General features: G+C 36.4%; 1 protein-coding gene across 9 annotated transcripts in view; it reads right to left on the bottom strand.

The window, feature by feature from the left end:
• The window catches only part of CDC42BPA (CDC42 binding protein kinase alpha), a 295,068-nt gene that overhangs the window by 153,714 nt on the left and 122,166 nt on the right, over positions 1–19,188 (bottom strand). For all 9 annotated transcript variants that reach the window (XM_043484945.1, XM_043484938.1, XM_043484937.1 and 6 more), the window contains exon 5: positions 15,663–15,811. In XM_043484945.1, coding sequence (XP_043340880.1) covers positions 15,663–15,811 — 149 coding nt within the window. The remainder of the gene's footprint in view (positions 1–15,662; positions 15,812–19,188) is intronic.

The raw sequence follows: 19,188 nt of genomic DNA, 5'->3' as shown, positions 1-19,188 counted from the left end.
TGATTCTTAATAGCACCTAGGTCATAAACCAACTGGATCTATTTCAGGACTTCCCATGTAATTTCAATGAACAGTCTTTGGAACAAAAGGGAGCCTATTAACAGGACAACAGGCTTGAATTGGAACTGTCACAGGCAAACAGAGGTAGGGCCACCCTATCTATATGCCTATACTTAGACCAATATCACACTGTCTTTATTGTGACAACTCTATATGACCTCTCTATACCAGTAGATCATGTTTTTAAATTGCCATGGCTCTTCCAGATAAATGCCAGAATTAGCTTAGTAAGTTGTATAAAACATCTTGAGATTTTGATGGGAATCACAATGACTTTTGAGCTTCTGGGGTGGCGCAGTGGTAAAGAATCTGCCTGTCAATGCGGGAGACACAGGTTCAATCCCTGGGTCGGGAAGATCCCCTGGAGAAGGAAATGACAACCCACTCCCATATTCTTGCCTGGAAAATCCCATGGACAGGGGAGCCTAGCAGGCTACAGTCCATGGAGTTGCAAAGAGTCAGACACGACCTAGCAACTGAACACAGCACAATGACTTTAGAGAGTAATCTGAAGGGAAATGGTATCTTTGCAATATGACTTTCCCCATCCATGTATCTATTAACAGTATAGACACATTATATCTTACTTAATATATATAGACACATTATATATTAGTTACAAGTCTTCTTTTATGTCCTTCAATAATACTGAATATTTTTTCACAGAGAGCTTACCCATCTTTTGTTATCAATAGTCTTAGATACTTATTGTGAATAGGATTTTCTTTATAGAAGCATTCTCAATTTGCTTCCAATTTTAATAGGAATATTTCTAATTAAATATGATCATTAAATATGATCTTTGGTTTAAATTTTTAGTAGAAACTCAATATTAAGAGAATTCCCTTCTTACTCTCAAATTGCTAAGAGTATCAGGAATGGATATTCAATTCTGTTATCATTTTTGGTGTTTTCTTTTATGGTTTTTCTTCTTTAACCTATTAATACAGTGTATTACACAAATAGATTTTTCTTCTTTTCAAGGTCCTTTATTTTTAAAAATTTTTTTAATGGGAGGAAGATTGCTTTACAATGTTGTGTTGGTTTCTGTTGAATGACAACACAAATCAGCCATAATTACAGTTATGTTTCCTCGCTCATGAGCCTCCCTCTGCTCAAATAGATTTTTTAATGTTGAAACTTCCTTGCATCCTGGGATGAAACCTACATGGTCATACTTTTTTTTTTTAATGTGCCATCAGTCACTGAGTCTAAAACTCTGTCATAAAGATACACTAGTAAATCATATGCCATTAAAAGAACATGCTGACTACTATAATTTTAGAAGTGATTAAAAACTTTCAGAGATATTAAGTTTGTCTTATCATTTAAAATATATAATATATATATTACTGAATTCAACTTTTATTTAAAACCTTACCTTTATATTCATAAGTGACATTGTTTCATATAACATTCTCTTCTTGTACTATCCTTGTCAAGTTTTGTTGTTAAGGTTTTACTATCTTCACAAAGTAAGACTGAAATTTCAAATTTTCTAAAACAGTTTAAATAGGATTCAATTAAAAGTAAAGGACCATTCATCCATAAAATCATGTGGAATAAAAGACTATTAATAGCAGCTATATACATTAACAGTTCAAAACTGGAAAAAACTCAAATGACCATCAGCAGGTAGGTGGATAAACTGTCAGAAAAATAAACTGTCAGTGGAAGGCTACTCGGCAAGAAGGAAAGATCAAATTGGATGAATCTCAAAAACCTTATGCTGATCAAAGGACATCAGACAAAAAAAAATATGATTTATATGTATTTATTTATAAGAAATAAATATATATTTATATATATTTATAAATTTATAAGAAATTTCTTCTTAATTTGAATATGAGTCATACCATTTATCATTAATTAAAGCTTCTGTAATCTGTAATTTTCTTTATCTCCAAGGAAAAGCATTATTATTTGACTTAAAACATTTAACTTAAAAAGAACAATATTGTTTAAAATTCTAAGTCAAAATTAATATTTATAATGATATATATTTTATTTATAACAATTACTTATATAACTGTCATATATATAATATTTAACAATTTTCTATATTATTCTTCTTTATATAAATAAAAAAGCATCCCAAAACAATGACCATATTAAAAGGGAAATATTAAAAAAATAAATAAATAAAAGGGAAATATTCTATAGGTCATTCTTATTTTAACATTTCACTAGAATATCAATACCAGAGCATGATTATTATAAATATTATTCCTATAATAGTAAAATGTGGATATAACATTAGTTAACCTTCAAAGCAGCAGTTTTCAACTCTGGATGGACAATAAAATCAACTAGAGGGGTTGCGCCTACATGCACCGCAGCCCCAGTCCAAACACCACAATTGGAATATTGCACAGGGATTGACTACTGAGAACTAACTACTCATTTAGGACACAGGTCTCTCCTTTCATCAACATCATGTCAGTGTCGCCCATCTGGTTCCTCTTCATCATTTATACAGGCTGGGGTATAAGCTCTCACATATGAATGCTTTTATTTCCTGGTCTTCCTACTCCTCCTCTTTATATACCAATATAGAAAAAAATTAGTATACTGTATTAAAACATTGCAACTAAAATGTTTATTAAAATTATATCATAATTTTGCCAAATACATACTACATCAGTAATAAAGAAAGAAACCGACACTGGTAAAATATGTCACAAACTGCCTCTTTGTTAGTCATACATTTGAGTTTTTAATAGGAATATTAATTTGAAGCTTACTTTACAACTGAAAAAAGTTATTCATAACATTCTATCAATAACTTTTCTCAAACTTATCTTTCCTAACGGTGGCTGCCCAAATTCTAATCTTTTTATTGATGCATATCCTTCAAGAAACCATCTAGATACAATCAACAAGAGGAAACAAGTGAAACTGACAACTCACACCTATAGTGTAACTCAAAGAAAGTCTACCATGAAATTAAAATCATTTCTAATTACAGAAATAAATATTCAAATCCAGCAGACCAAACTCTAATTTGCATGTGGAAGCAAGACACAGGAAAGAGACTATGGGAAAAAGAAGAAAAGAGCAGGAGTCCAGGGATGATAAAATGTAGATTAAACTATTACCCACTGTATCATTGAAAGAAAAGTCCTAATAAGCATGATATGCGTGTACATGCTAAGTTGCTTCAGTCATGTCTGACCCTACGGACCACAGCCCACCAGGCTCCTCTGTCCATGGGGATTCTCCAGGCAAGAATACTGGAGTGGGTGGCCATGCCCTCCTCCAGGGGATCTTCCAGACCCAGGGATCAAAACCACGTCTCTTGTGTCTCCTGCATGGGCAGGTGGGTTCTTTACTACTAGCAATACCTGGGAAGCCCCTTATTAAGTGTGGGGTAAGATAGAACAAAGGGGGAAAATGAGTAAAAGGTACATGAGATCTTTTTGAATTGAGTGCAATTTCCTGTGAATCTAAAATGGTGCCAAAATTTAAAGTTGTTGTTTTGTTTTTTTTTAAGACCCAACCCTGAAAATTACCTTGAGAAAATTTATGGGCTTATTATTTTATGTTCCTCATTGTTGTGTTATATATTAACATAATCTTTTTAACACATATTTATATTGTACTTAAACAATATATCACTAAGGAGAAAAACCTAAAACTTTGTGACAGTCAGTGGTATGTGATTTTCTTTCATCAGTGGACCTCCTATGACCTTTCTCACATCCCCTTTTGCCCATGATTTTTGCCTCCACTCCTCTGGTTGAAATCCCAGCTGGCCAATCGCCAGTTCCTAAACTGCAGAATAACTGCTTTCTCTTTTGACACCAGCCTTTGACACTACAGGTACACCTCAGAAATATTGCAGGTTAGGTTCCAGACCATTGCAATCAAGCTTATCAGCAATAAAGCAAGTCACATGAAGTTTTTGGTTTCCCAGTGCATATAAAAGTTATGTTTGCACTATACTGTAATCTAGTGAGTATGTAACAACATTATGTCTTAAAAAAAACAATGTATATACTTGAATTTAAAAATGCTTTATGACTTAAAAATGATAACCATCATCTTCCAACGCAAGGTTGCCATAAACCTTCAGTCTACAAAAAGCATAGTGTATAAATGAGGTAGCTCTCCCTATATTCCCTCCACATGACCTCTCTTGTTAAAGCTCTATAAAAACTGCCTTTCCTTCCTAAGGCAATGTCTAAGTCAGCTTGGGCTGCCATGATAAATACCATAAACTGGGTGGCTTAAACAAAAGAAATTTATTTTCTCACAGTGCAAGAGGTTGGGAAGTCCAAGATCAACGTCCAGCAGGGTTTGGCCTGCAATTAGGACTATTTTTCTGGCATGCAGATGGCTGCCCTCCAGATGTGTCCTCACACGGCCTTTCCTCGGTGTGCTCACAGACTGGGGGAGAGGGGAGCACACTCTGCTACCTTCTTTCACTAATCCCATCATGAGGACCCTATCTTAATGACATTATCTAACCTAATTACTTCCTAAAGACATACTGGGGACTAAGAGCTTCATCATATGAACTGGGGGTGGGGGGAACACATCCTCATTCCATAACAGGCAGTATATTCCTTGAAAGCTTCTCATGCCCTAGCACTATGAATAAAGGCTTATCTATGCTTAAAAGTGAAAGTGGCTCAGTCATGTCCCACTCTCTGCAATCCCATGGACTCTATGTAGCCTGCCAGGCTCCTCTGTCCCTGGGATTCTCCAGGCAAGAACACTGGAGTGGGCAGCCTTTCCCTTCTCCAGGGGATCTTCCCAACCCAGGGATGGAACCCAGGTCTCCTGCAATGCAGGGGTACTCTTCACTGTCTGAGCCATCAGGGAAGCCCAAGAATACTGGAGTGAATAGCCTATTCCTTCTCCAGGGGATCTTCCTGACCCAGGAATTGAGCCAGGGTCTCCTGCATTGCAGGCAGATTCTTTACCAGCTAAGCTGCAGGGAAGCCCTAACATTTACCTAATCAATTTTCTTCTACAGCTTTTATTAATCACTTAATCAGCTAACAACTGAATAATCACTATGTACCACAGATTGTGCTTGGTGCTAGGGTTACCAAATATACACCTGAGATTAACCAAAGAACTTCTTCTGCTAAAATTAAATAATGAGAAATAGGGGGAAAACAGCAAGTTAATGGGCAAAATTTATCTATTTTTAAATATCATATAATTATTTACATAAGATGCTAATGAGTAATCAAATAGTTTGACACTTTTCTTTTTAATAAGTATATGATGATACTATACTTTTTACATACACACAATAGTCGTATTTGTTGATAACATAATGGTTCCTACTTTATATAATGGATCAAGATATATCAATATTTCATGATGCTCCACAAAGTTCACTTAACATCTATCAGAACTCTGTGTTGGTTTCAGATACCATGAAGCAGAAGTGAGACCAACTGAGCCAAAACCCAGCATGTTCTATTTTACAATGAAATCAGCCACCAACTTGCAAGAAAATGGCTAGCCATATTCTGCATTCTTCTGGCTGAAGTTTCTTCAAATAATTCTCAAACAGATGGTACTGCTAAAACAATATAAAATTACTTTAAAATGTATTTATACACTGTTATGTTATCTAGGCACTTCTGTCTTCATCAGAATCCATTTCAAAACTCACACTTACTTGACTGTTTTTGATAAATCCAAAATCATATTGTAAAAATCAACACATTGCTTGAAACAAGTAATTAAAGCACAAAAATAATCACTAATGACAGTCACGGATTTTTTTCCTGGATCAGCAAGTAGAACAACTAACTGCCATATACTAAAGAGAGGCTCAAAATGAAAAGCATAAGAACAAGATGCAAAAATTCAGAGGGATATGCCTACCAAAGCCTGGTATACTTTTATTTTACCATACAAAGTTAGTTTCAAGGCAAAAAAAAAAAAGCATTCTTAGTGATAGAAAGAAAACTATTTCACCAGTAATACATAACAAGTAAATCTGTAATACTTCACTTTCCTAGGGAAAGAGGACATGAGGAAGATGATGGTTTAGTTCAGTTTAGTCGCTCAGTCGTGTCGACTCGTTGCGACCCCATGAACCGCAGCACGCCAGGCCTCCCTGTCCATCACCAACTCCCGGAGTCCACCCAAACCCACGTCCATAGAGTCGGTGATGCCATCCAACCATCTCATCCTCTGTCGTCCCCTTCTCCTCCTGCCCTCAATCTTTCCCAGCACCAGGGCCTTTTCAAATGAGTCAGCTCTTCACATCAGGTGGCCAAAGCACTGGAGTTTCAGCTTTAGCATCAGTCCTTCCAACGAATATTTAGGAATGATTTCCTTTAGGATTGACTGGTTGGATCTCCTTGCAGTCCAAGGGACTCTCAAGAGTCTTCTCCAACACCACAGTTCAAAAGCATCAATTCTTCAGCACTCAGCTTTCTTTATACTCCAACTCTCATATCCATACATGCTGCTGCTTTTGCTGCTGCTAAGTCGCTTTAGTCATGTCCGACTCTGCGTGACCTCATAGACGGCAGCCCACCAGGCTCCACCGTCCCTGGGATTGTCGAGGCAAGAACTCTGGAGTGGACTGCCATTGCCTTCTCTTACCCATACATGACTACTGGAAAAACCATAGCTTTGATGAGACAGACCTTTGTTGGCAAAGGTCTGCTTTTTAATATGCTGTCTAGGTTGATCATAGCTTTTCTTCCAAGGATCAAGCATCTTTTAATTTCATGGCTCCAGTCACCATCTGCAGTGATTTTGGAGCCCAAGAAAATGAAGTCTCTTACTGTTTTCATTGTTTCCCCATCTATTTGCCATGAAGGGATGGGACCAGATGCCGTGATCTTAGTTTTCTGAATGTTGAGCTTTAAGCCAACTTTTCCACTTTCCTTTCACTTTCATCAAGAGGCTCTTTAGTTCTTCTTCGCTTTCTGCCATAAGGGTGGTGTCATCTGCATATCTGAGGTTACTGATATTTCTCCTGGCAATCTTGATTCCAGCTTGTGCTTCATCCAGCCCAGCATTCTGCATGATGTATTCTGCTTATAAGTTAAATAAGCAGGGTGATGATACACAGCCTTGAAGTACTCCTTTCCTGATTTGGAACCAGTCTGTTGCTCCACGTCCAATTCTAACTGTTGCTTCTTGATCTGCATACAGATTTCTCAAGAGGCTGGTCAGGTGGTCTGGTATTCCCGTCTCTTTCACAATTTTCCAGTTTGCTGTGATCCACACAGTCAAAGGCTTTGGCATAGTCAATAAAGCAGAAATAGACGTTTTTCTGGAACTCTCTTGCTTTTTCAATGATCCAACGAATGTTGGCAATTTGATCTCTGGGTCCTCTGCCTTTTCTAAATCCAGTTTCAACATCTGGAAGTTCATGGTTCATGTACGGTTGAAGCCTGGCTTGGAACATTTTGAGCATTACTTTGCTAGTCTGTGAGATGAGGGTAATTGTACGGTAGTTTGAACATTCTTTGGGATTGCCTTTCTTTGGGATTGGAATGAAAACTGACCTTTTCCAGTCCTGTGGCCACTGCTGAGTTTTCCAAATTTGCTGGCATATTGAGTGCAGCACTTTCACAGCATCAGCTTTTAGGATTTGCAATAGCTCAAATGGAATTCCATCACCTCCATTAGCTATGTTTGTAGTGATGCTTCCTAAGGCCCTCTTAACTTCACATTCCATGATGTCTGACTCTAGGTGAGTGATCACATCGTCATGGTTTTCTGGGTCATGAAGATCTTTTTTGTATAGATCTGTGTATTCTTGCCACCTCTTCTTAATATCTTCTGCTTCTGTTAGGTCCATACCATTTGTTTTATTGAGCCCATCTTTGCATGAAATGTTCCCTTGATTTCTCTAATTTTCTTGAAGAGATCTCAAGTCTTTCCCATTCTGTTATTTTCCTTTATTTCTTTGCACTGATCACTGAGGAAGGCTTTCTTATGTCTCCTTGCTTTCCTTGGAATTCTACATTCACGTAGTATATCTTTTCTTTTCCCATTTGCCTTTAGTTTCTCTTCTTTTCTCAACTATTTGTAATGCCTCCTCAGACAACCATTTTGCCTTTTAACATTTCTTTCGTTGGGGATGTTCTTGATCACTGTCTCCTGTACAATGTCACGAACCTCTGTCCATAGGATGATGGTTTGACTGTATAATTCTTCCCTCCTCATCTCACCTTCCTACCAGATGCAGAGTCTCAGCACCAGGGCTGTGACTGTAGATGCCAAAAGCAAGGATAATTCCTAAGAAGAAATTCTAGCCTTTAAACCTTAATGTCAGTATTCCCAAGGACTTGGTAGGGTGAGTCATGCCATCCTCCCACCTGGTAAAACAGAGGCTGGCAGGGAATACTGCTGGGTTGCTTGGTCACTGAGATAGGTATTTCTGTATTTATGCAACCCTATACTGCATCGATGCATTGAGATGGAGGCACCTGCTAGTACTGCTGCTTTCAATCTGGACCAGCACAGGGTCAAACCTAACATTTTCCCCAAAGAACCAAAAGTTTGGGCAAGAATAAGTGACAAATGGAGAGAAGGAAAAGTAATAGCTAATGATAAAAGTATGAATAAACAGATTATGTAATAGGGGGAATCCAATATTATATTGATGCTCTGTGAGAGGCTTAGAGCAAGAGATGATATTGTCTCTTAGCTCAATTACACCAGATACCACAAGGGGTGAAGCCATATGTTGCTGAAACAACTTCCTGCTTTTGGCACCTGGCATCGTCAAATGGAATCCTGCAAACCTGAGTGCCATTGTTCTGGGAGACAATTTAGTCATATGACATGATGATGGACTAGATGGTTGCTAACTCAGTGGGACCCTGGTAACATGCCAGCATCTTCTGACTCACCATATGGTGTTAACACTGGCCTCGCTGGTAAGATTGAGTCACATTACATAGGTCTTTTGATAATACTGATATTAATAAATAAGTGTATTGGAAGATTTAATTAAAGCCTCCTCAGGATATAATAAAATGATCAGCCAGAGAAAGAACTCAATTTTGCTAACCGTCAGCTAGATTCTATGCTAAACAGTTCTACACAAGTTTATCATATGGTACAAATAACAGATCAAAGGGGGAAAACAAGTAATTGACATAGTAGTACAAAAATATGAGAATGTATGGCCTTATTAGATGAATTACTGGTTTCTTTGAATTTATCCCTACTGAGCTCCTCCAAATGACAGACATATTCACACTGGAACTATTGTTCTGTTCATTATATAAATGTTACCCTAAATCTAACCCCCCCCACCAATATGACCATTTAGTTGTGAAAGAGCCTTGGCTAAAGGCCAGGAAGTAGCCTGTGCAGTGAAGAACTAATCTCACCCAAAGAGGTGAGCTTTTGCTGCAGCTACTGGTAGGTGACCTCTAGGACCCTGGAACGTCATACCCAAGAGGGCATCTTTGTCTGGGGCCTTGGGCCACCAAACAGATTAACAATGTAATTCATGATGATGTAATTTGTTTGGTCCATGTAGTATCAGTTTTATCTTTGAAAGGGACTGGAAAGTAAAGGTATCATCTCAACTGCAGGAAAGGGCTAGAGATGGAAGATCAGTCATATAGGCAATATGTGATTGAGCAACCCCCAAAACTCTGGAAACCAAACGCTCAGGTGTCTGTGATTGGCAGCACTCCACTTGTACTGTCACATGGATGCCAGGGAAGTAATGCTATCCTAACTTCACAAGGAGAAGAGGACACAAGCCCTGGGTTTGGTACTTCTCCTGCGAGGTGCCCTGTGCACTTCTTTCTCCCAGCTGATTTTACTCTATACCCTTTCCATTTATTAAACTGGAACTTTAAGTAGAAGAGCTTTCAGTGAGTTTTCTGAATCTTTCTTAAAAATTATTAAAACTGAAAGCGGTTTTGGGAACCCCCCCAAACTGTAACTGGTGCCAGAAGTAAGGGTGGTCTTTGGAGACTGGTCTCTTTAATTGTGAAGTTGGCCCAGATTCCTTGCAGTTACTGAAATACTAAATGCACTGTAACACAATGACTATCTTTAAGTAACCTGATCTCTATAATGGCTGACATTCCAACTTCCCTACAACTCTAGTCTGACAACTTGTAACTATAAAACTATCTCTTCTTTAGTAATTTTAAGGTATTATACAAATAACTCCTTCATTAGTAGTATCAAAAGTTCTAGTTTTCAAAGGAGACTCAGACCTGTAGGAGACTGAAGGGAGTTTTTTTTATTAGCCTTGGGCTTCAAAGTATTTCTATTTCATTATAAAAGTATAATGGTTTTACATATACCAAGAGAATAACTGACAAATCACACTACATATCCATGCTGAAAAGAGAGGGAATCTGCCTGAAAGCCCTGGTGGAGGCCTGTACACACCTATCCTTCACAAAATCTTATGGAATAAGGGATGAGAAAACTTCTTTGAAACTGAATTCTGTGTTATTTCCCTCAACAAATTCTATAAAAACAGGTTTGATCCATTTCTTGTAATGCATCAGTACACTTTACCCTAGAGTTAATCATATTACATGAAACGGTATTAACATTAAGCAGGTGAGGTTTATTAAAACTATAGTCACAAAATCTTGAATACTGAATAAATTCCATGAGGAAAAAGAAGTGATGAAGAAATCCATGAAAAATAAGTGAACTATTTTTTGCCTTTTGTTTTATTTTTGGACTAGAGTCAGGACAGAGTACTCCAAAAAATACTTTCCACCCTAGGATTTGTTGAAGCCAGTACTTAATATTTAAGACAAACACAGGAAAGCACACACACTCCATTACGTTCCACAAAACCAACCTAATATGACTTCAGAGATAGAGTATCCAACAAGTTGGTGTGCCTGAGCCCTTAGGATCTTTGTCTGATCTGAAATGTGAGCATTTTTACATGAATAAGCTATATACCAAGTAAAACAAGTAAAGGTAAGCATGAAAAACATGAAAACATAACAACAACTTCTGCTCATTAGTTATTTTTTCCTTATTTAGGTTCTTCATTTTTAATTATAAGTTCTATCTTATGATTCTTTACTCATACAAATATTCTGCCATTGTTTTATTGCATGCACTTTAGACTACCTAAATCCATTGTAGAATGATAGGAGAAAGAAAAGGAATGAATAAACATCTAGATAAATAACTACACTATGAGGAAATACAAACCAGTGGACACTACACAATGACTGATTTAACTATTTTTTAAGTTTATGTATAGTCTAAATACTAGATGAAATAGTAACTGTTCCTAAAATATGATTTGACAATGGGAATGCTATATTGCAAAAACCAACTAACCCATATCCAGTAAGAAGACTTTGATACAAAGACAGGTTCCCTGTCTAGAGGAAGGAAACCTCCAGAGATACACAATAAAATATATCTATCAAACACAATAAAGGAAAACATCATAGTCTCTACCTCCAGAAGCTTAAAAACTATGGAGAAAAAGCATTAGTCACTTTCAATCATGTTAGACTCTTTGCTACCCCTATAGACTGTAGCCTACCAGGCTCCTCTGTCCATGAAATTCTCCAGGCAAGCATAGTAGAGTGGGTTGCCATAATGCAAATATAAAAGTAAATAATTTGATCAGTACACTATCCTATACTTTAACACAGTATACAACAAATTACAAAGTGATCATTCATTACACGTACTGTTTATATTAGCTCATTTGCATATATATATTTGCACATAGTTCCTTTGGGCTTTCCTGGTGGTTCAGTGGTAAATAATCTGACTGCTGACACAGGAGACACAAGTTTGATCTCGATCTGGGAAGACCCACTGGAGAAGGAAATGGCAACCCACTGCACTAATCTTGCCTGGACATCACCAGGGACAGAGGAACCTTGTGTGCTACAGTCCATGGGGTCACAAAAGAGTTGGATATGATTAAACGAATGAACAACAACAATAGTTCTTTTATATTATCTATTTCACTGCAGAGATTCATTCATTTCAAATGTGTCTTCCCTTACTTCATACTATGTTTCTGCCATTGAATTGCTTTTACAACTTTGTCAGAATCAGTTGGGAGTGATTTGCGTCAGTCTATGATTGGGTTCTCTAGTCTATCTACTGATCTATGTGCTTACTCGTCCACCATTTCCAGAGTCTTGCTTAAGACAGCAATATAGTAAGTCTTAATATCAGCTACAATGATTCTTCCTACTTCATTCTCCTTTTTCAAAACCATTTTAGCTATTTTAGTTCTGTGGCCTTTCCATATACACTTTAAAATAAGCTTGGTTTTATCTTTTAAAAAGTCTTCATTAAATTTTATTTATCTTATATTTTGTGCTCCCAAATGGACAAGAAGCTTGTCTTCAGTGTCAGAACTATATGCTATACTTACTTAAAATTTCACGTATAAATAGCACAATGCTATTTATAGCAAAAGAGGACTTTTATTTATAAAAGAGGACTCAACAAATATTTCCTCAGTAAACTACTTGCTGAAAACAATCTATCAAGAAAATGGGGGAAAAAAAAAGAAAATGGGAATAACATTTTAAGAAGTGCACTGATGCACCTGAACATGTCCACTGCCAAGCAAAAAGAAAGACAAGAAGGGAGAGAGAGGTATGAAAGTGGTCATAGGTTGATAAGAGAGAGTATGCGTGTGTATGTGTACATGTGTCAGACAGTGGGAAAGAGAATATGTAAATTTTGATAACAGAGACACTATAAATGCTTAGATATTTAACCTAAAGAAGAGATGACTTCAGAAAGCATGATGACTATAAGATAAATTAGATTATTATATTTGACTCTGAAGGCAAAACTAGGACCAATGATAAGGAGAAAAAGAAATTCAGCTTAACATAAAGTAAAATTCTATAATATTGGAACTGTCCAATAATGGAATGAATAGGATTCATTTAACATTAAGTTGTTATTGTTCAGTAGCTAAGTCATGTCTGACTTTTTGTGACCCAATGGACTGCAGCATGCCAGGCTCCCCTGTCCTTCACTATCTCTCAGAGTTTGCTCAAACTCATGTCCATTGAGTCAGTGATGCTTTCTAACCAACCCAGTCTCTGTCGTCCCCTACTCCTTTTGCCTTCAATCTTTACCAGCATCAGAGTCTTTCCAGTGAGTCCACTATTCACATCAGGTGGCCAAAGTACTGGAGCTTCAGAATTCATCCTTCCAATGAATATTCAGCATTGATTTCCTTTAGCATTGACTGGTTTGATTTCCTTGTTACCCAAGGAACTCTCAAGAGTCTTCTCCAGAACCATAGTATGAAAACAATTTTTCAGTGCTCGGCCTTCTTTGTGGTCCAACTCTCAAATCTGTGCATGGCTACTGGAAAAACCATAGCTCTTGACTATATGGACCCTTGACAGCAAAGTGATGTCTCTGTTTTTAATATGCTGTCTAAGTTGGACAAAGTTTTCCTTCCAAGGAGAAAGAGTTTTAATTTCATGGTTGCAGTCACCGTCTGTGGTGATTTTGAAGCCCAAGAAAAAAAAACTGTCATTCCTTCTACTTTTTCCCCTTCTATTTGCCAGGAAGTGATGGAACTAGATGCCATGATCTTAGTTATTTGAATGCTGAGTTTTAAGCCAGCTTTTTAACTTTCCTCTTTCACCCTCATAAAGAGGCTCTTTAGTTCTTTGTTTTCTGCCATAAGGGTAGTGTCATCTGCATAGCTGAGGTTATTGGTATTTCTCCTGGCAATCTTGTGATTCATCCAGCCCAGGATTTTGCACTATGTACTCTGCACAGAAGTTAAATAAGAAGGGTGACAATATATAGCCTTGATGTACTCCTTTCCCAATTTGGAACCAGTCCGTTGTTCCAGGTCTAACTCTTGCTTCTTGCCCTGCATACAGGTTTCTCAGGAGACAGGTAATATAGTGTGTATTAACACCTCTTTAAAAATTTTCCACTGTTTGTTGTGATCCACACAGTCAAAGGCTTTAAAGTGGTCAATGAAACAGAAGTAGATGTTTTTCTGGAGTTCTCTTGCTTTCTCTATGATCCATCGAACGTTGGCAATGTGAACTCTGGTTTTCCTGCCTTTTCTAAACCCAGCCTGGTACTCAAGCAGCACCGAGGGTTGAAATGGATTTCAATCCAGATGTCAATATCAGAAACATAGTTGATACTCAGAATGCTGTGTTGAGAATAATTATAAGACTGCATACAGTCAGTGGGAAAGGGTCCTATGATCAGTTAAGAATATTTGTCACAACCTGGCAGAAAGGAGTGTAACAGAAATACCTTATATTTACTATATCTGGATGCATATTTTTCAGAAATGATCATTCCTTTTTGAGAACTTAGATGTGAGCCAAGTAACGTTTCTCTAAACTCCACAAGTCAAAGACTAGCATTCTTTAAATGTTCGATGAAATGTCTTAAGGTATTTTTAAATGACAGTCCTCAGCTAAAATCTTGGATTACTGCTTAAGCAACAAAAAAGCACTTTGGGTTCTTATACTATAATTCACTCTCAAGACTACAGTACTATCTTAAAAACTGCATTGTGCTTTACAATTTTTAAAGTGTATTCATATTTTAGTTTTCAATAAAATTTGTGATTATCAGATATCAACAGAGAAAAGCATGCAAATAGGAAAAGTAAAATTGAGATCTGAAAAACACAAAAATTTTTAATCAAATTATTATTTTAATGGTGTCCTAAAACTTCATTATTAATTAAATCAATCATCATAAGATATGAACAACATAAGATACCCACATCAAAATAAACACTGAGACAGAAAAATTTTTTTCTGCCCCCATTCCCGTTCTTCACAGAGATTACACTTATCACTTGCAACTCAAAAGAAACACGCACTGCTATCTTAGCATAAGTTACCCAAAGTGAGGTCACTAGACCAGCAGCAGTATCAGTAGCCTCACCTGAGAAGGTGTTAGTTAAGTTAGCTGGTTTAGTCGCTAATCATGTCCGACTTATGGAGTTGCAAGAGTCGGACACAACTTAGTGACTAAAACTAACACCTTCTCAGGTGAGGCTACTGATACTGCTGCTGGTCTAGAGATGCCAATTCTCCAGCCCTATCCAACCTACTAAATCAGAAACTCTGGAGTTTTAACAGCCCTCCATATGACTCTGATGCATATCCTGAAGTTTTCAAATCTCTCTCTTAGAAAATGGTTGTTCTTTCTAACATGCCAGGATCCCTTGACCTGCTTCTCCTTAGTGTCTCTGCTCTTCCACATTTTGCACAACTCAAAAGATTTTCTCACCTGAATGATTAATTCACCAATAACTCTGGGAGGATTTCCTACTTTCTTTCCTTTTAAAATGTGAGGCTGCCTTTTAAACCATCCAATAAGTTTTAACATTTTTTATTACACATAAATTATGAGATGTTTAAATAGAGATTTTTAACATCTGAAAACAGGCATAAAAACAGGCCTATATAAACGTCATTTTGTAAATGGCCTTTTTCTTTTCATTCCATCTTAAACTATATACAAAACAACACATTTGTAGTAAATTTTTAAAATAAATCATTATACCTGTCAAACAGTTTACAAACAAATCATCCCATGGCCATCAAAATGATCACTTTCTTACAAAAACATCTCTTCTGACATTCATATAATCCACTCCTTCACTGCCTCTTACTCACCTGTGTACATAATGCAGCTGATGAACTGAATCAATTGCTATCACCATCTCAGCCAAGTAAAATCGAGCCATGTCTTCAGGCAATCTATCTTCAAATTTGCTGAGTAGAGTAAGCAAATCCCCACCAACATAATAATCCATAACCAGGTACTAGGAATGAAAATATAAAATGTGCTCAATAAATACGAGTGAAAAATCAATGTACTTAATGTACAGCAAGGTCAAACAGCACCAGATCAAGTACTTTTTTTGTTAGTTAACAAGAAGCTATGTAAAATGACCAGCAGCACTCACAATAAGTCTTAAAAATTTCATAAAGTAGTAAATAAATCTTCTAACAACTGGAACAGGAAAAAACATGGGATTATCACTGCTTTGATGTTGTCTTTAAAAGTGAAAAATAACATCATTATCATCAACCTACAACAACAGATCACAGTTTTACCAACATTTCATATATGACGGTCATTTATGTTGAATAAATTCATCTTCATCATCTCTATATTTTCCTTATTTCATCTTGAATCAGTAAAGACTTTTCTTAGGTATACATAAACAGAGGAGACCTAATTTTAGATACAAACTCTGATGGGTATGTAATATTGTGATTTATAATAAGAAATATATATATTTTTGGAATAGAGTAGAGAGTTTCTTAAAACCACTGGAATTTAGAAAGATGGTAACAATAACCCTATATACAAGACAGCAAAAGAGACACAGATGTAAAGAACGGTCTTTTGGACTCTGTGGGAGAAGGTGAGGGTGGGATGATCTGAGAGAATAACACTGAAACATGTATATTATCATATGTGAAACAGATCGCCAGTCCAGGTTCGATGCATGAGACAGGGTGCCCAGGGCTGGTGCACTGGGATGACTCAGAGGAATGGGATGGGGAGGGAGGTGGGAGCGGGGTTCAGGATGAGGAACACAGGTAAACCCATGGCTGATTCATGTCAGTGTACGGCAAAAACGACTACAATATTGTAAAGTAATTAGCCTCCAATTAAAATAAATAAGTTTAAAAAAAAAAACCATTGGGATTTCCCAAATGACAATATAAAGGTGTCTTTTGTTATTTATAACAAGTTCCTTTCAGCCACACCAGAGTTTATAAGGTGACTCTTGGAAAATCTCTACGAAACCTAAGGATGGGGGCTGGTTGCCTGGGGAACCAACCAGAAGGAGAGTATCGAACTTTCAGTCTCACACCCTCACCCCCAGAGCCCTCACTTGTGACCTCCAGGGGAAGGAACTGGAAATTGAGTAAATCATCAATATCTATATGATCCAGCAATCCCACTCCTGGGCACATATCTGGAGGAAATGATATTTCAAAAAGATACATACATCCTCAATGTTCATAGCAGTACTATTTATAACTTCCAAGACATGGAAGTAACCTGAAGGTCCACTGACAGATAAAAGGATAAAGAAGATGTGGTATATATGCATAATGGAATATTACTCGGCCCTTAAAAGCATGAAATAATAACATTTGCAGTAACGTAGATGGATGTAGAGATTATCATATTAAGTGAAGTCAGTCAGACAGAAAGACAAACACCATATGGTATCACTTATCTGTGGAATCTAAAATATAACACAAATGAACTTATTTTCAAAACAGAAACAGACTCACTCACCTACATAGAAAACAAATGTAGGTATGGTTACCAAAGGGGAAAGGAGGTGGGAGAGGGATAAATTAGGAGTTTGGGAATAGCACATACAAACTATTGTATATAAAATAAACAATAAGGTCCTACTCCACAGCACAGGGAACTATATTCAATAGGATAAAACATTATGGAAAAGAATATGAAAAAGAATGTGTATATATATATGTGTGTGTGTGTATACCTGAATCACACTGCTATACACCAGCAACTAACACTATAAATCAAGTAAAAAAAAAACAAAAATTAATAATTGGCTTAAAGTTGACTTTTTAAAAAAAAACCATTATTTTTAGTGTATATGGTTGAACACAAAGGGGATAGGGAGATGGTTATATAAGAGAGAATGAAGAAGCTCCATACCCTTCACTTCATTCTCTTTACTGCTTGCTCCTTTCTGTGAGCTCTGCAAAGCAAAACTGAATTTGAGAGGAGGGTGGGTAAATCTCTCACTAACATGGAGGAAGCAAAGCAAGTAACACAACCTGACTTGTTTGGGAAGTATAGTGGGGCAAAGGACTTGGTAATCTGTGAGATTTTTGATTCTCTCCCTGCAGTAGTATAGAGAGTTAAAAAAGGAGGGACACCCAGTTGGTGTAAGAAATGCACACGTTGGAATCCACACACTAAACAAGAAAGTAGTAGTGTGTGCAATAATGTAAAAAAAATAGTGTGTTGGTGTGTGTCCTTCCCAAAAGTCTTCAGAGGAGTATAAATGCAATCTCTTGTTGTTAGATAGATATGCCTGTCTAATAACCTTTTTGCTATTTCTACTACTTTTTGTTTTTATATAGATATGTTACACATACACAGTATATATAATTATAGTTTTTTTATTTATGTGAAAGTGAAAAATATATAAAAGAAGGGCTTTGTAAAAACCTGCATTTTCAATATTCAACTGTGGGTATATTTTGAAAAATTTAATTCCACTTTACTTTCTTATCTATATATACTACAATAATGTTACTTTTCAGAGAGCAAGCACAAAAGAAGGCTAAACAAATATATATTTAAATGCCAGTTATAATGTCTTAAGGTGATTTTATTATAGAAGGGAGTTACTATTTCAAGTTTATTACCAAGCTGACATTAAGATTTAAAAGTCTTGAGAAAAGTCACATTCTTATTATTATACATTAAAATTATAAGCATGGGCAATTTTGTTAAATAAAAGAAACATTTCATTTTGTTAATCCTTGAAAATCAGGAAAACAGTGTATTTCAAATTATGGTCTATGGTTTACTTGCTGTATTTACTAGGTCTAATGTTTAACAGACTGTCAAGAAAGTTAGAACAGACTAATTTAATGTAGTAAAATTTTGTTCTAAACATGTTGCTAAAATTGGTGATGGATATGGAGAAGAAATCCACAGCTCTAAGTAACTTTAAAAAGAAGTACTGATTATAGTAGCACATACAGAAACTTTTCAAATAAAAAAATATCTATTAAAACTAGAATCTTAATATTTATACATAGAAAGTCATAAAACATAACTTATTCTCCAATAAACATTTACTAGATACCAATCAGGACTTTTTTTTTTGGTACCACACAAAGTATAAATAGATCAAAGGCTTTTACATCAAAAGCTCTCCTCTCTTGAAAGTGTACTCTATTCTTGCCATACCAGAATCCTAAATTCTGAGTATACCATCTATCAATAAACAGCTAAAAAACAATCATCCTAACATTTTTTCCACCCACCGTCACCATTTAAAACTTAGGCTCCAAGAGTCACCATCTATTTCTACTTTCATCCTCACACGCTTTGTGCTTCACTTAACAAACCCAAAACTCCACGAATTCCTTCCCTTCCAATCTTTTAGTGTGCATTATGTAT

Source organism: Cervus canadensis, chromosome 13 (assembly GCF_019320065.1).
Source record: "Cervus canadensis isolate Bull #8, Minnesota chromosome 13, ASM1932006v1, whole genome shotgun sequence".
NCBI classification, from domain to species: domain Eukaryota; kingdom Metazoa; phylum Chordata; class Mammalia; order Artiodactyla; family Cervidae; genus Cervus; species Cervus canadensis.
Note: the sequence above shows the minus strand (reverse complement) of the source record. Positions and strands in the feature narration are given on the sequence as shown.